Below are 20,034 nucleotides of genomic sequence, written 5' to 3'. Positions count from 1 at the left end.
CAAAACTTCATTCATGGAGGAAATTTTTGAGTCCTGTCATGTCCCGCAACAGAGCAGAAGGAACAAGCTCCGAGTAATGGTCCAAACCCACCAACCACAGCCATTCTCTTCATCATTTCAGCCCACCTCAGCTCCACCCTTTGAATCAAATCCAGTTTCTTCACCATTGAACCCCAACGCCCTCTCTAGCAACTTCAATTCACACACAACACACTACCACAACACTACTCTACCATCCCTTCCTTCTCACCCAACTCCCCCGTTCTTAAACTTACTACCAAAAAGTTCATGTTCTGCTTCACATCTCGAATATCCTACAAGTTTTCAGAGTCTTCAAAACCATATGGTGATTCATGAGTCCCAAGGACCATGCAGTGATTTGAGAAACTGGGTTCCGATAGGTCCCTTTACCGGCTATGCTTCCATTTTAAAACGGTCAAGATTTTTGAAGCCTGCTCAACAGCTTCTTGAAGACTTGTGTGGTAGTGTTTGGGATCCTCCTCCAATGGATAGCTTAAGCGAAAATGACAATGATGAAGACCCCATCACTGGCATTAGTGGGGATGCAATCCAGCATCAGTGGAGGGACTCAAAACTCGCATGCATGCTAGAGGAGGTATGCCCTTGACTTGAGTTCCCTTTTTTTTGTTCCTACCAACTCTTACATGTTGATTGTAAAAAAGATATTTTTAGTTTATGTTTTCGTACAATCTATAGTCTTGTTGGTGGTTTAGCCCATACTAACAATTCCATCGAATTAGCTTTTATAACACTGACAATAAGATAACCAAAACTCAATTTGATTGTTGGTTGAAAGTATACCTCGGATAATATGTTTTCCAAAGGGACTTGATATTACTTGAATTAAGGATCTTACTATTGAAGCATGAAAAAATTCGACCAGAAACGGAGATGTAAGCATAGTAGCTTACCCTGACCAAATCATTGATTGCACTTGCACCTTATTTAGTAATAAACATAGAATTTGATATCCTTCTGCAAAATTCTCATTTTCTTTTCCGCTTGTATGTCTGTTGGATAATGACACACTCATTTGTTATATTTTCCATTTCTAACAAAAATTCAGTTCTTTTAATAAATTTGTTCAGGTATACAAGAAGTATGCCCTGTACAGCCAGCATATGCAATCAGTGGTGGAATCATTTCAAAAAGTTGCTGGGCTTGGAAATGCCACTCCTTATATATCATTTGGTATGAAAACCATTTCTAAGCATTTTGGATGTTTGAAGCATGCTATTTATGATCAACTTCAGTTTACAAGCAAAACTACTCCTGCAGCTAACAATTCTGGTGAAAAGGAAATTTTTAAGTATTCCACATTTCTAAGTATTCCACACCCTGTCCAACCTATTTTGAGATCCCAAAGAGGGCTTCCAGATCATGCTGTAGCTTTGCTGAAGAGATGGCTCTTTGAACACTTCTTACACCCGTTAGTGATGCTATTTTCAAGTTTGATCCATAGCATATTTTTGTGTCAATGTTTCATTATATAACTTCTATTTTAACTTGTTCATCCCAGTTATCCTACGGATTCTGAAAAGGATATATTGGCTCAACAAACTGGTCTTTCAAGATGTCAGGTGAACTTAATTCCTCTCTGTATTTTCCTTATTCTCTCTGCTAAGTGCTAACTCCCTAATAAGCATGACCCTCAAAGCAATTGAGGTTAGTCTTTTCCCCCCATCAAATTAATTTATAAGGGTATGGCAACTTAAGGACTAACAATATGGTAAGTGGTGTTTTGTCAGGTTTCAAATTGGTTCATCAATGCAAGAGTTAGAATCTGGAAGCCCATGGTGGAAGAGATGCACATGCTTGGGGAACAGCAGGCTCAACCATTAGAAGTGAACCATAATGTAAGCATGCATGTTGCTGGCCCATTTGCTCCATTACACAAGCCCATATGAAAATCCTGCCCCAACCAATAAGATGAAAATATCATAAACAAAGGCTCAAGATATGAAGAAACTCATTACTCACAAAAAAAAAACAAAAAAACAAAACCTCAAGGTGGGGTTCCGGGGTTGCATCATATTAGTTCTTGTTCAACCAATTCCCACTAGACATGGGAGTTAGGGGAATTAGAGCACGTGGAAGTAATTGATTATCTTTAGCACTAAATCACCGCCACGGTTTGGGAACTGTCTTTTGTTATTTAGCGTTAGTTTCACCAAATCATCATGAATTGTCCACGGATGGTGTAAATTCAAAATTCTCGGCGTGTTTCACATTGTCCATTACTGACGGACCCTTCCATAGATGTTTGATGAGGTCAAGAATCACAAAAGCGATTCTTTAAACTGTTACTTATAGATAGAACCTGACATAAAATCAATAAAAAAAATGCCGATTACACAACGCACATATTTTCACATTTCTTATATATTGTTAAAGGATAATATAACATAAAATAATACATATTTTTACCCAACAATATGAAATTTTGGGTTAAATTAATTATTTATTTTACTATCTTAGGATCTAGAGCTTGATGTTTCCATGTTTCAAATCTTTTAAATTTGGGCTTGTAAACTATACAAGTTTTAATTCTACAATCTCTTGACATGTGGAAATATATTAAGAAATAATATAAAATAATTAATGTGTTTTCACCCAACGATTTGAATTTTTACATTTAATTAATTCTTTATTTTCCATAGAGATAGGGCTAATGACTCGTAACAAAAGAAACTAAATGACAAACTACACAAGACTAAGACTGTGTTTGGATGGCCTTCTAAAAAAAAGTTAATTTTATGCCCGGCTTATTTTAAAAGTATTTTTTACAAAAATTAAAATTATTTAGATTTTTGAAAAAATATTTATTTTTTAAAAAATAAATTGGCTTTTGACTTTTGCTTTTTTAAGAAACTAAAATTTTTAGCTTCTAAAATAAGTAAATTTTTAACTTTTTTTATGACTTATTTTTTTAAAAAAGCAGACATCTAAATGCACTTTATAATATAAGTGTTTTTTTTAAAAATAAATAACTTTTGACTGAAAAAAGTTCATCCAAACAAACTCTAACTAGAGTAAACAAAAGCATGTTCCCCGCCCATAGCAACAAAATCAACCATATATAACAGATGTTATCCAATAGAGCTATTAGATATAAAAAATATCACGATTAAAAGTGTAATTTACACCGATAAAAATAATCTAACTCTCATTTTTTTTTGAATTAATTGTAAAACATATTTAATTCAATATTTTAAAAGGAAAAAAAAAAAGCAAAAGACATAAACAACCCAAATTCAAAATTTAAAAGGACTAAAAAAACAAATATTGATCGGCAAAAACATATCCAATACTTCAAAACTCTGTGCCATAACTAACAACTTACCGCTCTCGCTCTCACCCATGGTCATTACATATATGTTTGGGTGGTAAATTTAGAGTTTATGTGTGTGTAAATGAGGTAAGTTTAATAGTAATAAGATGACAAAAATCATACAGATGGGGAGTGACCTCATGGAAGAATCTAACGGGGCATTTTATTTTTATTTTTTTGAATTCATATATGTAATGTGCAGTAAAATTGATGTTTATTTCAGTTTTATAACTAATAATTAATTATTTTTACCATTTCAACTTATTTTTTGGCCATCAAATGATTCAAATATGTTATTTTAACTTTTACGTACTTTTATTTCAATGCATCATACATATTTAAACCGTTATGAAAGTTTGTTCGTTTCTAACTCTTCATAAATATTTTCAAGATCCGTTATCGAGTGACGTATATGGGTTGCATTACTGAATCAATCATTGTTATTCCTTTCGTTTTCTCTCGTTGTCAAATTTGTCTATAGCTCTTTGGGAATTAATCAATTATGTGCATAAATTTCAACGCCAACTAGTATTTTCCTCTTTATACAGATAGTAATGTCAGCTGGATGATTTTTGTGTAATTATTACATTTCTAAATTGATATAAGATCATCAAATTTAGTATAAATTTGTGTGCTATTTTTTTTTTTTTTTTTTATAACAATTTGTGTGCTATTTAGTTTTAACCAATATTGTCAAAATCGAGTTTCTACGTAGAAACGAGAAGGATCTAGAAATGTAAATCATAGAAACGACACAAAATGTAAAATTTTTATTATTTAAGGTCCAGATACAAAATTATATATATGCATATAAAAAATATCATATAAGTCATTACTCAAAATTTAATGAACAAATAAGTATTAAAATATTTAAGTCATATAACTATATAAGACATAAGTTCAAAAGCACAAAAAGAATTTAACAACTCCTACAAGCAAGTTCCAAAATTTCAAAAAAATAAAGTTTTTTTTTAACTTATAAATAAAAAGTTTTGTTGTCCAAAAAAAAGTAAAGTTTAATAACTCCTAAATTATATCAATTGATTCAAATCAAACACATCATCTTGCATGAGTTGTATGTCCTTATTGTCCTGTAACAAGTTCATTTACAATAAAATGTAATAGATTGGTTCAAAATCTATCTCAGTTTGATACTCAAACTTTTCATCTTTGACTTCATTCTCTTCTTTTTCTGTAATAGCCACTTCCCGAGAGTTTTTGCTTTTCTTTTTTTATTGTGCATTTTGATTTAGGGGAATGGCAATAGGTTTTTTTTTTAAAAAAAAGAAAAAAAGAAAAAATTGAGTCATAGGTTAAAAGTTGATATGATTCAATTTTTTATTTTTATTTTTATTTTTGGTATAAGACCGATTTAGTTTTTTGTTTAAGTAAAAGTGAAGAAATTTATGTTTTTATCATTTTTACATGATCTTTTTTATCGGTTTTTACTTACGAAAGTTTTTATTTGTATTTTAACACGTAAGTAAAAATATAAATTTTTACACTAATTTTTTATAACAATAATTTTAACTCATAGCATTTATATTACTATTTTTATTTTTTTTGGGATACACACTTCTCCGGCAGTATAAGAAGACATTTTTCCTGCTGAGCCATTGATATGTGTGACTCTCCTAATAGTTCCACAAAGAGTGTATGTTGGAAGTGAGACAATTCTCGTGTAAAAGAAGAAGTATATATCCCTTCTTCTTTTTTAACTTCCTTTCAATTTGAAATTAACCGGAAATCGTCCTTCAGGGTAAAGCAGTCAGCAAAAGTAGCGTGGCAGTAAACCAAACAACAATGGTTGCAAAGACAACGAAAGAATATGACAAAGGATAAATCATGTCATCACGAGCCCACAAAGTCAAGGGGGTATAAATTAAGAATATGACAAAGGATATTTCATCATGGAATATTTAATCATAACTTACAATTAAATGTGCCGATAAAGTTTACCAAAAAAAAAGAAGTGCCGATAAAGAGAGATGTTATCAATGTTCCGGACCCGGGTCTTGCGCAAATATTGATCCGGAAATTGGGTCCTACCTCGTTGAAAACGGGTAATCGGTAAGGATGCGTGGAATGGAGTAAATAATTTCAAATTAAACACTATTTTTTTTAATATTATCTATTGTTCATAAAATATTCGATTAATTCGATTTAAATTAGGTAAAATTATATAGGTGACAAAATTCTTCCTGTCAAATTTTAACACAACTATCTTTTAAAAATTCAAATTCCAATTAAACTGAAATAACCTCTTACCATACACGTGTTTGGTGGTCTAACACTCTAATTTTCTTTATAAATATATTTTCTCTAAAAATATATACGATCACACGTTATGTACATACATTTGAAATCTTATTTGTATTACATTTAATGCCTATACGCTTCACCCTCTAGCTACTTGTCCTTTTATTATATACGATTGAGTTATTGTTGGATTTCACCTTATTTAGATCATGTAATTAACAACACAAGCAGAGTAGAGTATGAACTATGAAGAGAATTTAGATTTGATTTCTATCAAATATATCTTTAAGAAGGGATAATGAGCTTTAATTACATCCTAACTCGAGATTAGTTTCATAGTCAAATTAAACTGTTAAAACTTATGGAAATATCTAGGGTCTAACTAAGAGCCTGTTTGGTATGACGTATAAGGCATGATAATATAAGCTTATACTATACGTCATGATATTTTCAGTTGTTTGGTGTGACCATCGTATAATATAAGCTTATACAGCAGAACCCCTTAATACATCAAAACGATGTGTAACTTAATCCGGACAAAGGGAAAGGGATTAAGCCTGATAAGGGGTTAGTGTATTAATATCATTGACCAGTGTAATTCTCAAAAATTAATATATTGTTTTAATATTAATATATTAAAATAAAAATTAATTTTTTAATATATTAAATTTTAAAATATTGGATATTTTTATTTTTATAAAAATTAATATCATATGACATTTTTTGAAGAATTATATATATTCTTTATTAAAAGATATTCTTATTAAGAATATTTTTGTATCCTATATAGTATTATCATATACTAGATAATATTATCTTATACAATATCATGTCAAACGTTAGATATTATTAAAATTCGATTAGATCTTATATTATCAGGTTTTATCATATACTATGCACAAAATCTATTCTAATACTGGATAAAATAATAAAATAAAATCTTATCTTATATATATTAAACACGGAATAAGATATATCAATACTCTTATCCTTTGTTACTCTTGTCAACAAAATACCGATCGTATCCCATAGCTTAAACTTTTCTATCCTTTTGATTGAAAAAACATATTCTTTGTGATATATTTTTGTCTTTCTTTTTTAGAATTTTATTTTCAGCTTCAACATATAAACTTTTAACACTTTTTTGGTTTTTCATTCTATCAGATTTCAAGTGCAAAATTCGAAGGAAAGCATGGGCAAGGAAGCAAAGTAGGTCGGTGGTCCTTTTTTTTTTTTCAAAAAAGAAAAAAAGACTAAGGAATGTTTTACTATAATAAATCCCGTGGCACGTTTCTCCATTTGATAGGAAACTTGGTTTAACCGACGACGTTGCCCTAAACTTGATATCTACGCACAACTCAATTTGCAAGCAACGCATATTCCCCACATGAGAACCTCATATTCGCCCGAGGAACCCATCCCCTGCACCCGATTCCACAGTAACTCTCTCTTTCTAATCTAATCTCATCGTACTTCTTAAATCTCATCGAAGAGGAACACGGAAATACACTGCAACCCACCGCACCACATAAAAGCCGCGCTGTTTTAACTTTCCTCGTGAACCAACCCTGCCTAATACGTCAACGTTTTGTTCCATCCGAATGAAAACGACGTCGCGGACCATAGAGCTCTTGTGTACCTGAGAAAAGTGAAAAAGCGATTCCTTGTTTGAAAGAGAAAAAAAACATGGGGGATTCCTTCTTGTGCTGTTAGTAAAAGGATTCAATTTGCTTAGAGAAAGTGGTGAAAGGGGTAAAAAAAAATCTGAAATTGGAGATGCAAACGGAGGCTAGGGTTGGTGGTGTACGGAAGTTGGTGCAGCAGCCACCACAGCAGATTGGGACTGTTTCACATCTTCTCGCCGGAGGCGTTGCCGGCGCTTTTAGCAAGACCTGTACGGCGCCGCTTGCAAGACTCACCATCCTCTTTCAGGTTCCAATTTTATTTTTTTATTTTTTTATTTTTTTCTAAAGAAAATGTCTTGTGAAAATTATTATAAATTAAACCTTAGTTTTGTGAAATTATGAAATTGTTTTCAGGTTCAGGGGATGCATTCCAATGTTGCAACTTTGAGAAAAGCTAGCATATGGAATGAGGCTTCACGAATTATCCATGAAGAGGGATTTAGAGCTTTCTGGAAAGGGAATCTGGTTACCATTGCTCACCGTCTACCCTATTCTTCTGTTAACTTTTATTCATATGAGCACTACAAGAAGGTCGTTGCTTCTTTCATACACATACTTGCTATCTTGCAGAGAACTCTTAGATTGATTTATATTTAATATTATTTTATATGTGCAGTTACTAAGGATGGTTCCAGGAGTTCAAAGTGGTTGGGATAATGTCTGCATAAATTTTGTTGGTGGTGGCCTGGCAGGGATGACTGCTGCAACATCTACATATCCCTTGGATCTTGTAAGGACACGACTTGCTGCTCAGGTAACATCATATGCAAAGATGTTTGCTTTAATTTTGAATAACTGTTCATGCACAGATGGTGGTTAAATATCCTTGTATTTGTATTCTACTTGTTAACAATTAGCGATGTTAAAATTTTGCAGACAAATTTTACCTATTATAGAGGTATCGGGCATGCTTTGCAAACAATTTGCAAGGAAGAGGGAATATTTGGCCTTTATAAGGGACTTGGAACTACACTCTTGGTACGCTGTTATCATCAATTTTACATCACTTGAAGTGTATGATTCCTTTCTTGTGTAATTAGCTGCATCTCTGGTGCTAATGCAGACTGTTGGGCCAAATATAGCTATCAGTTTCTCTGTGTATGAAACCTTGAGATCGTTTTGGCAGTCAAATAGGTAATCAGTTCACTAATTAATTTAGCAGTCTAATGTAAAATATAATTTCCCCTTATTTCATGTATATCATAGCTAGCATTATATGTATATTGATTATCTATACCCATCAGATCCGATGATTCAGCTGTTGTTGTTAGTCTGGCCTGCGGCAGTCTTTCTGGCATTGCATCATCATCTGGTGAGTGATCAAAAGGAGAGTTTATAACTTGCACTTTTTATGTTCCTTCTCACATAAATTTTCTTGATAACTTGAACTTCTGATTTTCCTTGTCAGATAAGAATTCTTGATAATTTGCTTTTTGATGTTTCTTGCAATTAGGTTATGCACATTCTTTTGGTATTTTACCTTTTTCCTAATCTCTATGTGTGGCAGCAGAGCACTCAATTTAGTGTGTATCAAATGTTTATTAGATGTTCAGTTACAGTTAAGAATCCTCTAGTCAAAGTATTGAATTTGCTCAAACCCAAGAATATTAAAGAAGTTAATGTCTGTAGTGCTTTACTATGCTTTTGATGCAGAGAATGAGGGTTTGGTGCAGTTCCTGCACCGAGTATATAACCAGACTGACCCCTAGAACCAGAGACCAGGTTGGAGTTGTTATTTTATCTGGCATATGAGAAGTTTAGTAAGGAACACAACAAAAATACCCTTTTCCTGTCTCTCTTTAACTTCATTATTGTCTAAAGATCTTGTGCAAGTAATCATCTTCCCAAGTTTTATTCTATGACATGTCTCCCCAAGCTATGCAGTGGATTCCATCATGGGGTGGCATTACTTGGATGAAACTATATCATTCCCTCAGTTACCAAATGTGAGAGGTGTCCTCTTTGAGGTATGCTTCTCACAGGCTTCCTTCACCTGATGCTTACCAGAATCCTTCAAGCCCTGTTGATGTTTTTCCGAGGAATCTGTTCTTATTGCTTTAATAATACTGCTTTCAACATAATCCTAAACGATGGAAATTGTGGTAACAAATTATAATATAGTTGCTGATGATTAATGTAAATGGATAAATGAAATTGTCAACAAAGGATAGAATTACAATTCTTTTCAAGGGAGAAAACCAAATCTTGATAGATTGGGGCATGGATATTTGTTGGGTCAAGACTGTACTATGTAGACACTAAATACATGTATCCAAAGTACTTATGCATACAAAACTCTAGTAGTGTCCGCTCATCAATTGTGACATAAAGGTTTTCTGCCACTCTGCTACAGGAACTGTATGTTCGGGTAAGGCTGTGTTTTACTTATACTCTTTCCTTTTTATTGCAATTTCACAAGCTTTACTATTTCGTGTTCTGGATTTCTTAAATTCTGCCATGACAAGATAGACTTGCTCATCCATGAATTTCTCGTTGCCAACTGACCACAAGTTCAGGAGTGTTCCATGGTTTCATTAATGTGTTTACTGTAGTTATTCTTTGGTATAGCCTACAATGTTGCAGTGCAGGCTTGCAACTTGGTCAGAGACACAGGATCATTACAATAAGAAACTCTAGTTTTGTCTGCATGGCTTATTTATTTCAAATATAGTTAATTTAGATGGCAATTACGGTTTTAGAATTGGTTTCATTTCAGTCGATTTATCACTTTTTACCAGATTTGATGATACATGTCACATAAAAAAGACTAACGATCTGATGTATTATAATAGAATCCCATGTAAAAGTGAGATCTTTTTTACTCAAAAGGCTATGGTTCAATTCATCCGTTATCCTATATGCAGCAACATTTCCATTGGATCTTGTGAGACGGCGGAGGCAACTTGAGGGGGCTGGAGGGAGAGCCCGGGTGTATACAACAGGCATCTTTGGTATGTTTAGGCACATAATCCAGACTGAAGGTGTGCGTGGCCTCTACAGAGGAATTTTGCCTGAATATTACAAGGTGGTGCCGGGTGTAGGTATTTGCTTTATGACTTATGAGACACTGAAGATGCTTTTAGCGGATATTGCTGCTGCATAATTACACTTTGGAGTAAATGGATGAAGCTATTTACCCATGCAAAAGGGTTACAATTACATTTACATGAAGTTCATTTTATTTAATGGGTTCTCTTGGTGGGCAATTTTGTAATGATGCTGTGGGGATAGAATTTTTCCTTGTATAAATTACACAACATATAAAATTAGGCTGTTATCAATCTATTATTCTCATGTGGTCTGCTTTATATTTTTCCCTCCCTCCCTCCCTCTCTCAGAAATAAACTATAAATCTGCAGCTGAATGCCTTAAGGAGACAGCTCTTCACAAGTGCATCTTCCTTATGGCATGTGTGATTATCAGCAAGTGAAGTTCAAGGTATCATGTTATAGTGTTGTGCAGCACTTTTGTGTTTCTCAGGAGGGGTTAATCTTTTGAGAATCGATCTATTCTTCTATAAAGTATCATGTTGTAGTGTTATGCGGCACTTGCGTTTCTCAGGAGGAGTTATTCTTCCTATAGTGATGATAGTTAGATAAAATACCTTGGATCCCTTTATTTATTTTTTATTTTTTTCACTTTTGAGTCCATTGTTTTACATTGTACAATTAACAAACTATGAATTCATTATTAATGACCCGGGACTTGTTATAGGGTCATAATTCTGAGTGTTATTAAAAATATTGTCATTTTTCAGGGAATACTTTTCTTTAAATAGTTATGTTGACATGACAATGCACTTTTCTATTGCAATTGTTGATGAAATTCATTCACTATGAAATTGAAAACTCTACAGGTGACAGAGCGATGCTTTTCTTTATAATATTTATAAAAGTAATGTTGCTCAGAATTGTCAACTTCATTGATGAAATGAATCGCTAAATGCATAAGGAAATAACACTTGTTCAATACGAGCTAGGCATGCATATTTTTAGTCAAGTTGGACCTGGACATCCTTACAGGACCCAAATAGCAGGAGAAGCTGTCCGAGAGCTTCTGTCTTGAGTTTGAATCGATATCCACTTGGAGAAACAAAAAATAAAAAAAACCTAGCATTGCAATCCGTACTTAAAGAACTCTTATCACTCGGGGAAAAAACCAGTCAAACGAATGTGGTCAAGGGTACGACGCAAACCATATTTGTTAACAGCTTCATTAGCAGCTCTAAAGCCACCGCCATAAGCTGGAGAAGAATCATGGGCAATCTGATTCTTGAAAAATTCACCCAATTTATTTTCAGCTTGAGACCTTACACCTTTCTTGGAGGAGGAGGTGGAGGAAGAAGAAGCTGTAGATGTTGATGCCATGCTCTGAAAGCTTGGCATTACCTCTGACTCAAGCCACATATATGAAAGAACCTGGCAAATGCCTTCCTCTACTTCAGGATTAAGGTTGCGGTAACCTGCTTAGTCCAAGATGAATGAGATGAAAATCATGTATACCGTTAAGTTTAATACCAAGATATGGATCAAAATGTGCTACCTTTAAGGCGTAACCAGGCATGCATCAATTCATGGGCAAGTATAGCACCTGTGAGTAACCTGCATCCCGCAAAAATATGACAACTATAATGAAGTCTGAACATAATCAATAGGAAGAAAGTAACATAGTTGGTTCTGATTCTTATGAGCTTTGGAAAATCATCTGAACCCGTAATTGTATTCAAAAGGGAATCAGCTGTAGTTGGAGGGGGACAAAAAGCAAAGTTTCCACTGCCCATTAATTACCTCGGAAGACCATACAGAACAAGAATTGCTGTAACTTCACATTTTCTAGTCAGCTTTTGAGGTTGAGTTCTCATCCCTATTAGTCGATGGCCTCCAATTCTTGAACTTTTTTGTATCTGAAACAACATAAAATCAGAATGTAGTGGAATTATCGGACAAACAATTTGTAACTAGGTTCATGATGACTTTCACATTCTAATCAAAGAAAACAAAAAGAAAATATTTTTTAATATCATACACTGGTGACTGTCTGCTCTTCTGAAAGGCATAATCCTCTTGTTTCTGGTAAGTGATGAATACCCTGGAAGAAACCTTAGTGTGTAAGAGGAATTGGACTAATTATTTGACTAAAACAAAGAATGGAATTTTCTTTACATTCTTCTCCCCGACAATAGCTTCATTAAGTGCTTCTCTCTCAACCAGAAGCATTGGAACTTGTTGATCTATTCTCATTTGCATTCCTTCATAGTAATCTCTGATAGAATGGTAAAGAGGCTGACAATCACCAGTATCCATTATAGCAGATTCCATGCATTCTAAGCACAAACTCCGTCCATCTTCCAGTCTATAGTATTTTATATTCCGAGGCTTCAAGGAGAATGAATATAACAGTGACAAAAAACAAGATTTAGAAGGGGAAAAAAGAAGGTATTTTTTTTTACCTGTTTTGAGTTATTAAACAATCTGGAGTAACAATTAAAATTAGTACCTCCAATCTTTCACAACTACAACAGCGAGCTGTATTATCATATTCATGAGATGGACAGTACTTTTGGGACCAAAAGGGGTGGCACCTATACTCAATCAAACCAGCAGCATTTACAGGAATCTGAAAGTAAAATAAAAATTGGTAGCAATTAATATAGCTTCTCATCAACCGTGAGGATCATAGGCCAATTTATAGACAGGAGATGATCTGATAAATAAATTTATAAGTGGGAGGGAAGCTCTTATAATTTATTTCAAATGTACTGTTTTATTAGAAGACTAGAATAATGTTTGGTTCCTCTAACTAGTAGATAACACACTGAAATTTGATAACCTTAATCAGAGAAAAATAATAATAAAGCAGAACAAGTTGAATAGGCAAATGCACACTAATCTTACGAATTGGTAGCAAACTTCACATTTTGGGTGGGTTAACTCTTTAAAACAGGACTTGTGATATGGATGCGTCCCTGACAAAGAAAACTTGGATCAACAGAAAAAAAAGGCAGTGAGTTATGGATAAAAGATAAGTGTCAAAATCAATAATGCAATAACACTATATGCATATCTTTAAGAGTGTAAAGGAAAATGTTTTAAGTGTAAAGGTGCGTAGACAGGAAAGTGATATCTCAACATCCCCTAAACATCAAAAGAGGATCAAACTACCTCACGCTCAGAAATGGGGTAACGACAAGAGTGACAGCGAAAGCACTCTGGATGAAAATAAGTATTCATGCAGCTCAAACAATTTCCGTAGATTATCTCCTGGTTGCAGCTGCCACATATTTTTCTGTTCAATGGAAAAATACACATTATCATTTATAATTAGTACCAAAATGCTTGAGCAAGAGGGAAAAGAGAGAGAAAAATAAAAGTGATTTCCATTAGCACTAGCTAATATAACAAATGTCAACAACCTTGTTTTTGACCAGATTGGAAACACTTGATGTTTGGCATCTGTATATCAGATATAAGATTTATGAGAGCAAAGAATTTACCTATATTCGTTGGGATAATATGGCACAGGAGCATATGGTGCATAATCTTCATCAATGTCTGCCCCCCAACCATACCCTTGATGGTCTAATGGAAGTAAAAGTCCAATCTTTGATTAGAAAGTTCACGACAGCTAGAGAACAAGAACCTTTTGAAAATTGAGTACCTACCATTTGGTCTCTTTAAATCTTCGGCTGAAGAAAGTGCCATTGCATGGCCAAGATCCTCTTTCTCCTTCTGAGCTCTAGCACGATCATCCTAATTACATCAGGAGCATTATTCAAGGGAATGCAACATATGAAGTTAAGTTACCATTGTGGAACCAAATCTTTAGAAGGGAAAACTATATATTTAAAATTCAAAAAGTGCTTTGAGATGTAGTTCAAATACTGAGCCTCCCTTCACCTTGATGAGATCAAGTGGCCATTTAATCAGCCAAAGAAGACAGAAGTAGTAAACTTTCTAATGCTTATGACTAAGTTATGGTTGATGACACAAAGGATCAACATGGATTCGACCAAGAAGAATTATTCTGCATTGACTAACTACTTGCATTTTTTACTTTAAGCAAAGGAATAATGATATTCATAACAAGGCCAACAACAATGGATATCATTGAAGAAAACTAAAAGCCAGTGCTGCTTTTTACCAACGCTCTAGATGGAGCGCGCCGAACCATGTTTTCCTCAGCTGGTTCATGCATATGACGACCACCCCTTGTTCTATTGGACCCACCTTTGAAAAGCCTACTAAGCCATTTCATGAAACCAGACTTTCTCTCTGAGTGTGAAGAAATAAAATCCCCTGTTTGCCATCAAAATTTTCATGATTCAAGAAGTGAAATTAGAAACACTGGATCATAATAATTCAAGCCGAAGTTCAATTGTCAAACAAGAAAATAGCATGGTCTAGATAATTTTTTGGAACCATATGCAAAGTAAATTGCGAAACTTAGAGAATACTAATTTAGTGAAATCAATAGAAAAAACTGTTAAGTTCGATTAATAGCTTCATGGGGTCGTTCTTAATTTTGCAAAATGAGTCTTTTCTTGTACGGATTGAAGTAAAAACCTGTAAAGTGAATTGCTTTGAATAGCTAAGCACATGAAGCTCTAATTTTGACAACCAATACAGAAGGAGAAAGAGAAAGAGAAAGAGAAAGATAGAGAAAATACCATATATACATGGATGAGAAAGATGATTGACATCTGAAGAAGGAGCCATAACAATGAAGAGCTAATGTTATGAGAGGGGAGAGAGACTCTGAGGGAAGGAAAGGGGAGGAACAGGAAGAATGAAAATGACAGAGAGAGATGGAAAACAAGGGCCATTGGAGATGGTTAATAGTGGTTGAAAAAGAGGGAGATCAGATGAGGAGAGGAATCTAAGAGATTCTTGGCTTTGAAAGCAATGAAGAGAAAGTAGGGAATGGCAGAAAGATGGGTTGTGGGGTGGGCGAGGAGGGAATCTGCTGAAGAGGAGAATATTAAGTAATCAAAGAGCATTTAGAGAGAGAAAATGAAAAGAAAAGAAAAGAAAAAAATAAGTGCTGCGTTTTGCACGTATGGAGTTGAAGCTCAAGTTTGAGTATATGCAATAGGACACACATTTTCAAAGTTTCCATCCTTCTAGTCTAACGGTCAACTTCAACTATATCTTCTTGGTTATGTTAGTTTTGCTAGACTTTTATTGAGATGTCTGGTACGAGAGAAATTGTTTATTATTGGAGAAAAAAAATTCTCCAAATATGATGAGAATTTTTTTTGTCTATATAAATTAAAAAAAGTTGTTTGGTAGGTAAAAAATATGTTAGAAAAATTGAATTATTTTTACTAATATTATATTTGGTTGATAATAAAATATCGATAAAAATATGTAATGAAATTACAAAATTAACCGTTATGTTAAAATATTGAATCACATTCACCAAATGTACCCATAAGTTTTAGCACCCATTCTAGTTTTGAAAATTTGTTTTAGAAAATTTTGCTGAATCTCTCTTCCTCTCTCCAGGCCATTTTTATCCACAAATCATAAAAGGTGTTTCTCCGTTCGTTGGATTAAAAAAATATAACAATTCAAATGGCATTTTTTTTTTACATTGCCTAGTTCAAAACGAAATGCATGGAAAAATAATATACCGATATTTTGTAACTTCAAGACATATCAAGCATGGTTAACATATTTTATCTACCCTACTTTTCCAACATTCTTATCAAATTTTTCATACCAAACACCCCCTTAAGGAAAATTATAGTGGCATAAGATTTATCTTGTTACATTTACATAAAAAATGTGTTTTTTTTAAGGGTTTGTTTTTTCTAAAGTTATTTTAGATAATTTTATCTAATATTCATCAAAACGACGTCGTTTTGGGACCGAAATCATGGTGTTTTTGTAATTTTAATTTATTTCAGGATTATAATAGTCTTTATCATTCTAATTTTTTAATCTCAAAACGATGTCGTTCCGATGAACATTGGATAAAGTTGTTAACATCTGAAACTTTTTTTCCTTTTTTTAACTGATGAACTTTATTTTATTTATCTCAGAACATATGATAATTTTTCTCTGGGATATAAGTAAAGCACAACTTTTGAATGTGTAAACCAGTTTAATGGACAAAATTTTAGACCTATAATAGACTCAAATATAGAATATTAAAACGTGTGTATGAGTGTGTGCGCTAGTAGTTCTTGCCAGCTCCCTTAAATTGCAACTTCACCCTCTTAAATCTCTTTTCCAAATTCCATTTATACGCTGCGAATATAAATCGTTATCCTTTTATTCCTTCTTCCAAAGCAAACCCTTTTGTTCTGTTTGTCTTCCAATTTACATGTCATTCAATTAAAAAAAAAAAGAGTTTCCTTATCATGCGCAGTTCACACACAGAGAGAATCATCCTTTTCAGTTACTTGCTAGGTATAAATCTCGTGAATTGTATTAACAAGATAGCCTGGCCTTCCGTTAAGAAATTCAATAAAAGGGGGAAATTTGTACAGAACGTGACAAAGTGCAAATTGAGGTTGGTGTATATTGTAATATTTTTATGTATGTATGTATGTATGTATCAGCTGAAGAAGCATGAGCATAATTGTTCTAGGACTAACTTGAGCATTGCTGGGAAATTAATAGAGCAACACAAAAGGTAAATGCCCATGTAGGCCAACCTAAAAAATCATATGATTCCAAAGTTTGGACGATCAAGAATGCACAAATGAGTGAGGGTATTCTTCTTGTTGTAGCTGACTTTTGAGTTTTCAACTTTAAGTACATTACATCCAAGCACATAATGCAAAGAGAGGGGAGTGAGAAAAAATAAAAAAATGATACTCTGATGTAGTTTTATTCCAAATTTCCATTTCTTGAGAAAAGAATCTTTGCATGCTATCTATTAACATTTTCCTGAAAAGCAAACCGATCTGCTATTGAAACTGCACCACATAAAAAGAAGACAAAAGAAAAGAAAAGGCCTTCTCCGTCTCCCCCATTAGAACTTAGAAGTGTGTAATCATCATTCTAAATTTGTAAAAGGGGTGCTGAAAAATTGGAACTTCAAAAGCCAAGAGTAAAGAAAAAGCATTTTACAACCATGACACCTTCCTTTTCTGGTTGTCATAAGCGCTGTTGGATTCATTAACCTAATAATTGGACACTGGTGACCTATAGTCCTATGACATTTCTCTTAGCAAGCGATATTAGCCATAAAGTTGGAACCAATTATATTGTGCCAATACAATACAAGTAATTGCTTTCCAGCAAAGGATTAATTGATGGAAGTTTTTCGCACCTGCCCTTATTCTATTTCTTAAACTCACATGATTCTTAGGAGCAGCTCTTTTCCAAAGTGCTGTTTTTTTCTCATATGTATAATAATAAAACAAATTAAAGGTGGCTGATACTTTGCTCTCTCTTTTTTTCTTTTGTTTAAATATAGTACGTAGGAGCAAGCATATAGGTGAGTGCCAATTGAGCTTCAAGGGCAATTTGCTCTTTTGAACCACCTGTTTCTTCAGGATAAAGCGCATATCTGTCTTTGATCTCAAAAGTGGATTTATATTTCTATCATCTTCAAACTGTTTTTGGCTTATAAATTAGGTAGAAGACCTAAAGTTTTGAAGCATATAAGCAGAAACATCTTATTTGGCAGCCTTAAGCTTTCTTCTGTAGGTAGCAAGAAAAGCTCAGATAAATATTAAAATGAAAGCAGAGGGAGAAGGATAGCTATTTTTCATCCTCAGATCTCATCTTTATATTTTCTATACTAGAAAGAAATAATATCTGACTCAGACCACATGTTAGGGAGCACCTTCAAGATACCTCTTTCCACTTTTTCTACTTAAAATTGTAACAGCATCTTCAAACTAGGACAAGGTAGTTGATAATGAAGGTCATATGAAAGTTGATCAAACTATACGCTCCCCAGTCTTTTTTTTTTTTTTTGGTTGGCACAGAGGGCGAGCCTTGTAGCAACAATAAGATTCTAATATAAGGTTGTTTTTCACTTTTTTGTGATTGGAAGGTTACTGGAGTCGAGTTTGGGAAATAGAGTGTACAATTTACAAATTTGGTTGTGCTAATCCTCATAAGCTTTCACTTGTATTAGGAGCATACCATTTCACGCAAAACATTTTGGATTTCCCTGACAAAATCAGTCATTTGGGAATTTTGAATGAATCAAAAGTAATACTAGAATCATAAAAGGATATTTAGTATAGCAGAAATTGAAAGTAGTACTACATAAGCTAACAAATTTGCTAATATTCTTGCAGTAGTGTGGTAATTCAAAAGAGGAATGGAAAGAGAAAATTTTCATGTGCATGCAACCTAAGTTTGCATTAATGAAAACGATGATCTTTTGATCTTCCCGAAGAAAACTTTTATTGATGTTATATTCTAATCAGTAGCTTGTATTAACTTTTAGGAACAAAACATAGTGAGCTTGTTGCAGGATGCAGCCACAACAATATATATATATAATATCCTTTTTTTCTTGTATTATCCCTCCCATGACATCTTTGTTTCTTTTTTTTGCATAATATAATGAGGAAAGTACTTCTTATGTGACTGCAGAAGGGAAAACTTGCAGCAACACAGGATACGCGTCCGAATCCTGGTTTTTTTTGTTTTTTTTTGTTTTGATAGAATCCGCACGTGTATCCTAGTGTTAAAAATTTGCTGCAACTTTTCTCATCAGCAGTCACATGAGAAGCGACGGACCCTAATATAATATCTACTAGATCTAGAATTACTGAGAGATACACACATAATAGAGATAGCTTATCCCTAAGCAGTTACAATGTTGGTTCCCAAACAGGAAATAGATTAATTGTTAATTGAAATCTATACTTATTTGATATTTCTGGGTATGGCTGAAGAGCAAGAACAGAATTGACGTTACAATTTTAAACACCTCCAGAGTAACCAATTTAAGAGAAGTAATATACAGGAAAGAGTTGTTACCTGCTGCAACATACAAATATTTATACTGTGTTACAGATAGAATTCAAACGTAAAACAACCAAAATGCATCTATACAATCCATCCTAGTTAGCTATAGCTATGCTTTAAATTTGATGAGGAAGATTAACATGTGCCTTATACCACTTACTAGTTATGTAACTCACGTTGAAAGGCACATTCAGATTCAGACACGAGTACAAATGTACAATCGCTCATCGCATGAATAATTAGACATAAATCATTAAGTACTAAATTCTAAATCTTGATTTTTGAACTTGATAGCCTATTTAATCAAAGCTCATGAACAGAAAAACAAACTTTTAATTATGACTGAATTGTTAACAAGAATAAAAAAATAATGCTAGCTAGACAAGTTAGGAGTGCCAATCAAATACAAATCACATTTTTCAACTTCTTGGCATAAGAAAGTAAACAAGATGTTGTTCTGACATCCTATACTGAGTTTTTTTTTCTTCCTGAATTACATACCACCGACACAAACACACACTTTCAAGTCAAGTCAATGCTAAATGCTCATGTTACAGAATTTTGCTTTGTCAATGGAGCACAGAACTGAAATTCAACTGATATATACTTGATTATGCTTAAGCAAGATTTTGGGTTGAAGTTGTGAATGCAAAAAATCTCCTCTAGTAAAGATAGCTTTACCATAATTGAAAAATTCCGATTTGAACACTCCGGTGAAGGATAATTATTATTTATATAAAGAAAAAAAGAGAGCATATATATAATAAATAAGTTATATTTATCTCATTCAACGTCA

General features: G+C 33.5%; 3 protein-coding genes across 5 annotated transcripts; 2 read left to right on the top strand and 1 right to left on the bottom strand.

The window, feature by feature from the left end:
• Window positions 1–343: 343 nt before the first annotated feature.
• Window positions 344–1,928, top strand: LOC133289541 (BEL1-like homeodomain protein 9). The gene is made up of 4 exons (XM_061487507.1): window positions 344–616; window positions 1,110–1,450; window positions 1,541–1,601; window positions 1,770–1,928. The coding sequence occupies exons 1-4, from the start codon at window positions 344–346 to the stop codon at window positions 1,926–1,928; spliced, it is 834 nt and encodes a 277-aa protein (XP_061343491.1).
• A 5,285-nt stretch (window positions 1,929–7,213) lies between these two features.
• Window positions 7,214–11,014, top strand: LOC133289557 (uncharacterized). 3 transcript variants are annotated; one of them, XM_061487527.1, is made up of 8 exons: window positions 7,214–7,543; window positions 7,651–7,827; window positions 7,913–8,050; window positions 8,173–8,274; window positions 8,360–8,430; window positions 8,541–8,608; window positions 8,950–9,018; window positions 10,161–10,293. In XM_061487527.1, exons 1-7 carry the CDS (start codon window positions 7,388–7,390, stop codon window positions 9,003–9,005), a joined length of 768 nt encoding a protein of 255 aa, XP_061343511.1. In that variant the 5' UTR covers window positions 7,214–7,387; the 3' UTR covers window positions 9,006–9,018; window positions 10,161–10,293. The 3 variants fall into 3 exon arrangements, with proteins under 3 accessions (XP_061343511.1, XP_061343509.1, XP_061343510.1); XM_061487525.1 differs by lacking the exon at window positions 8,950–9,018 and having other exon boundaries at window positions 10,161–11,014; XM_061487526.1 differs by having other exon boundaries at window positions 8,950–10,303.
• Window positions 11,015–11,288: 274 nt separating this feature from the next.
• On the bottom strand, window positions 11,289–15,137 carry LOC133289553 (protein DA1-related 2). The gene is made up of 12 exons (XM_061487520.1): window positions 14,963–15,137; window positions 14,437–14,591; window positions 13,958–14,045; window positions 13,790–13,874; window positions 13,458–13,581; window positions 13,191–13,274; window positions 12,793–12,912; window positions 12,459–12,671; window positions 12,322–12,384; window positions 12,084–12,199; window positions 11,839–11,897; window positions 11,289–11,758 (listed from the first exon to the last, which is right to left on the bottom strand). Exons 1-12 carry the CDS (start codon window positions 15,009–15,011, stop codon window positions 11,439–11,441), a joined length of 1,476 nt encoding a protein of 491 aa, XP_061343504.1. The 5' UTR covers window positions 15,012–15,137; the 3' UTR covers window positions 11,289–11,438.
• Between the last annotated feature and the right edge of the window lie 4,897 nt (window positions 15,138–20,034).

Source organism: Gastrolobium bilobum, unplaced genomic scaffold (assembly GCF_033153095.1).
Source record: "Gastrolobium bilobum isolate Gb01-03AN ecotype WA unplaced genomic scaffold, APGP_CSIRO_Gbil_v1 utg937, whole genome shotgun sequence".
NCBI classification, from domain to species: Eukaryota; Viridiplantae; Streptophyta; class Magnoliopsida; order Fabales; family Fabaceae; genus Gastrolobium; species Gastrolobium bilobum.
Note: the sequence above shows the minus strand (reverse complement) of the source record. Positions and strands in the feature narration are given on the sequence as shown.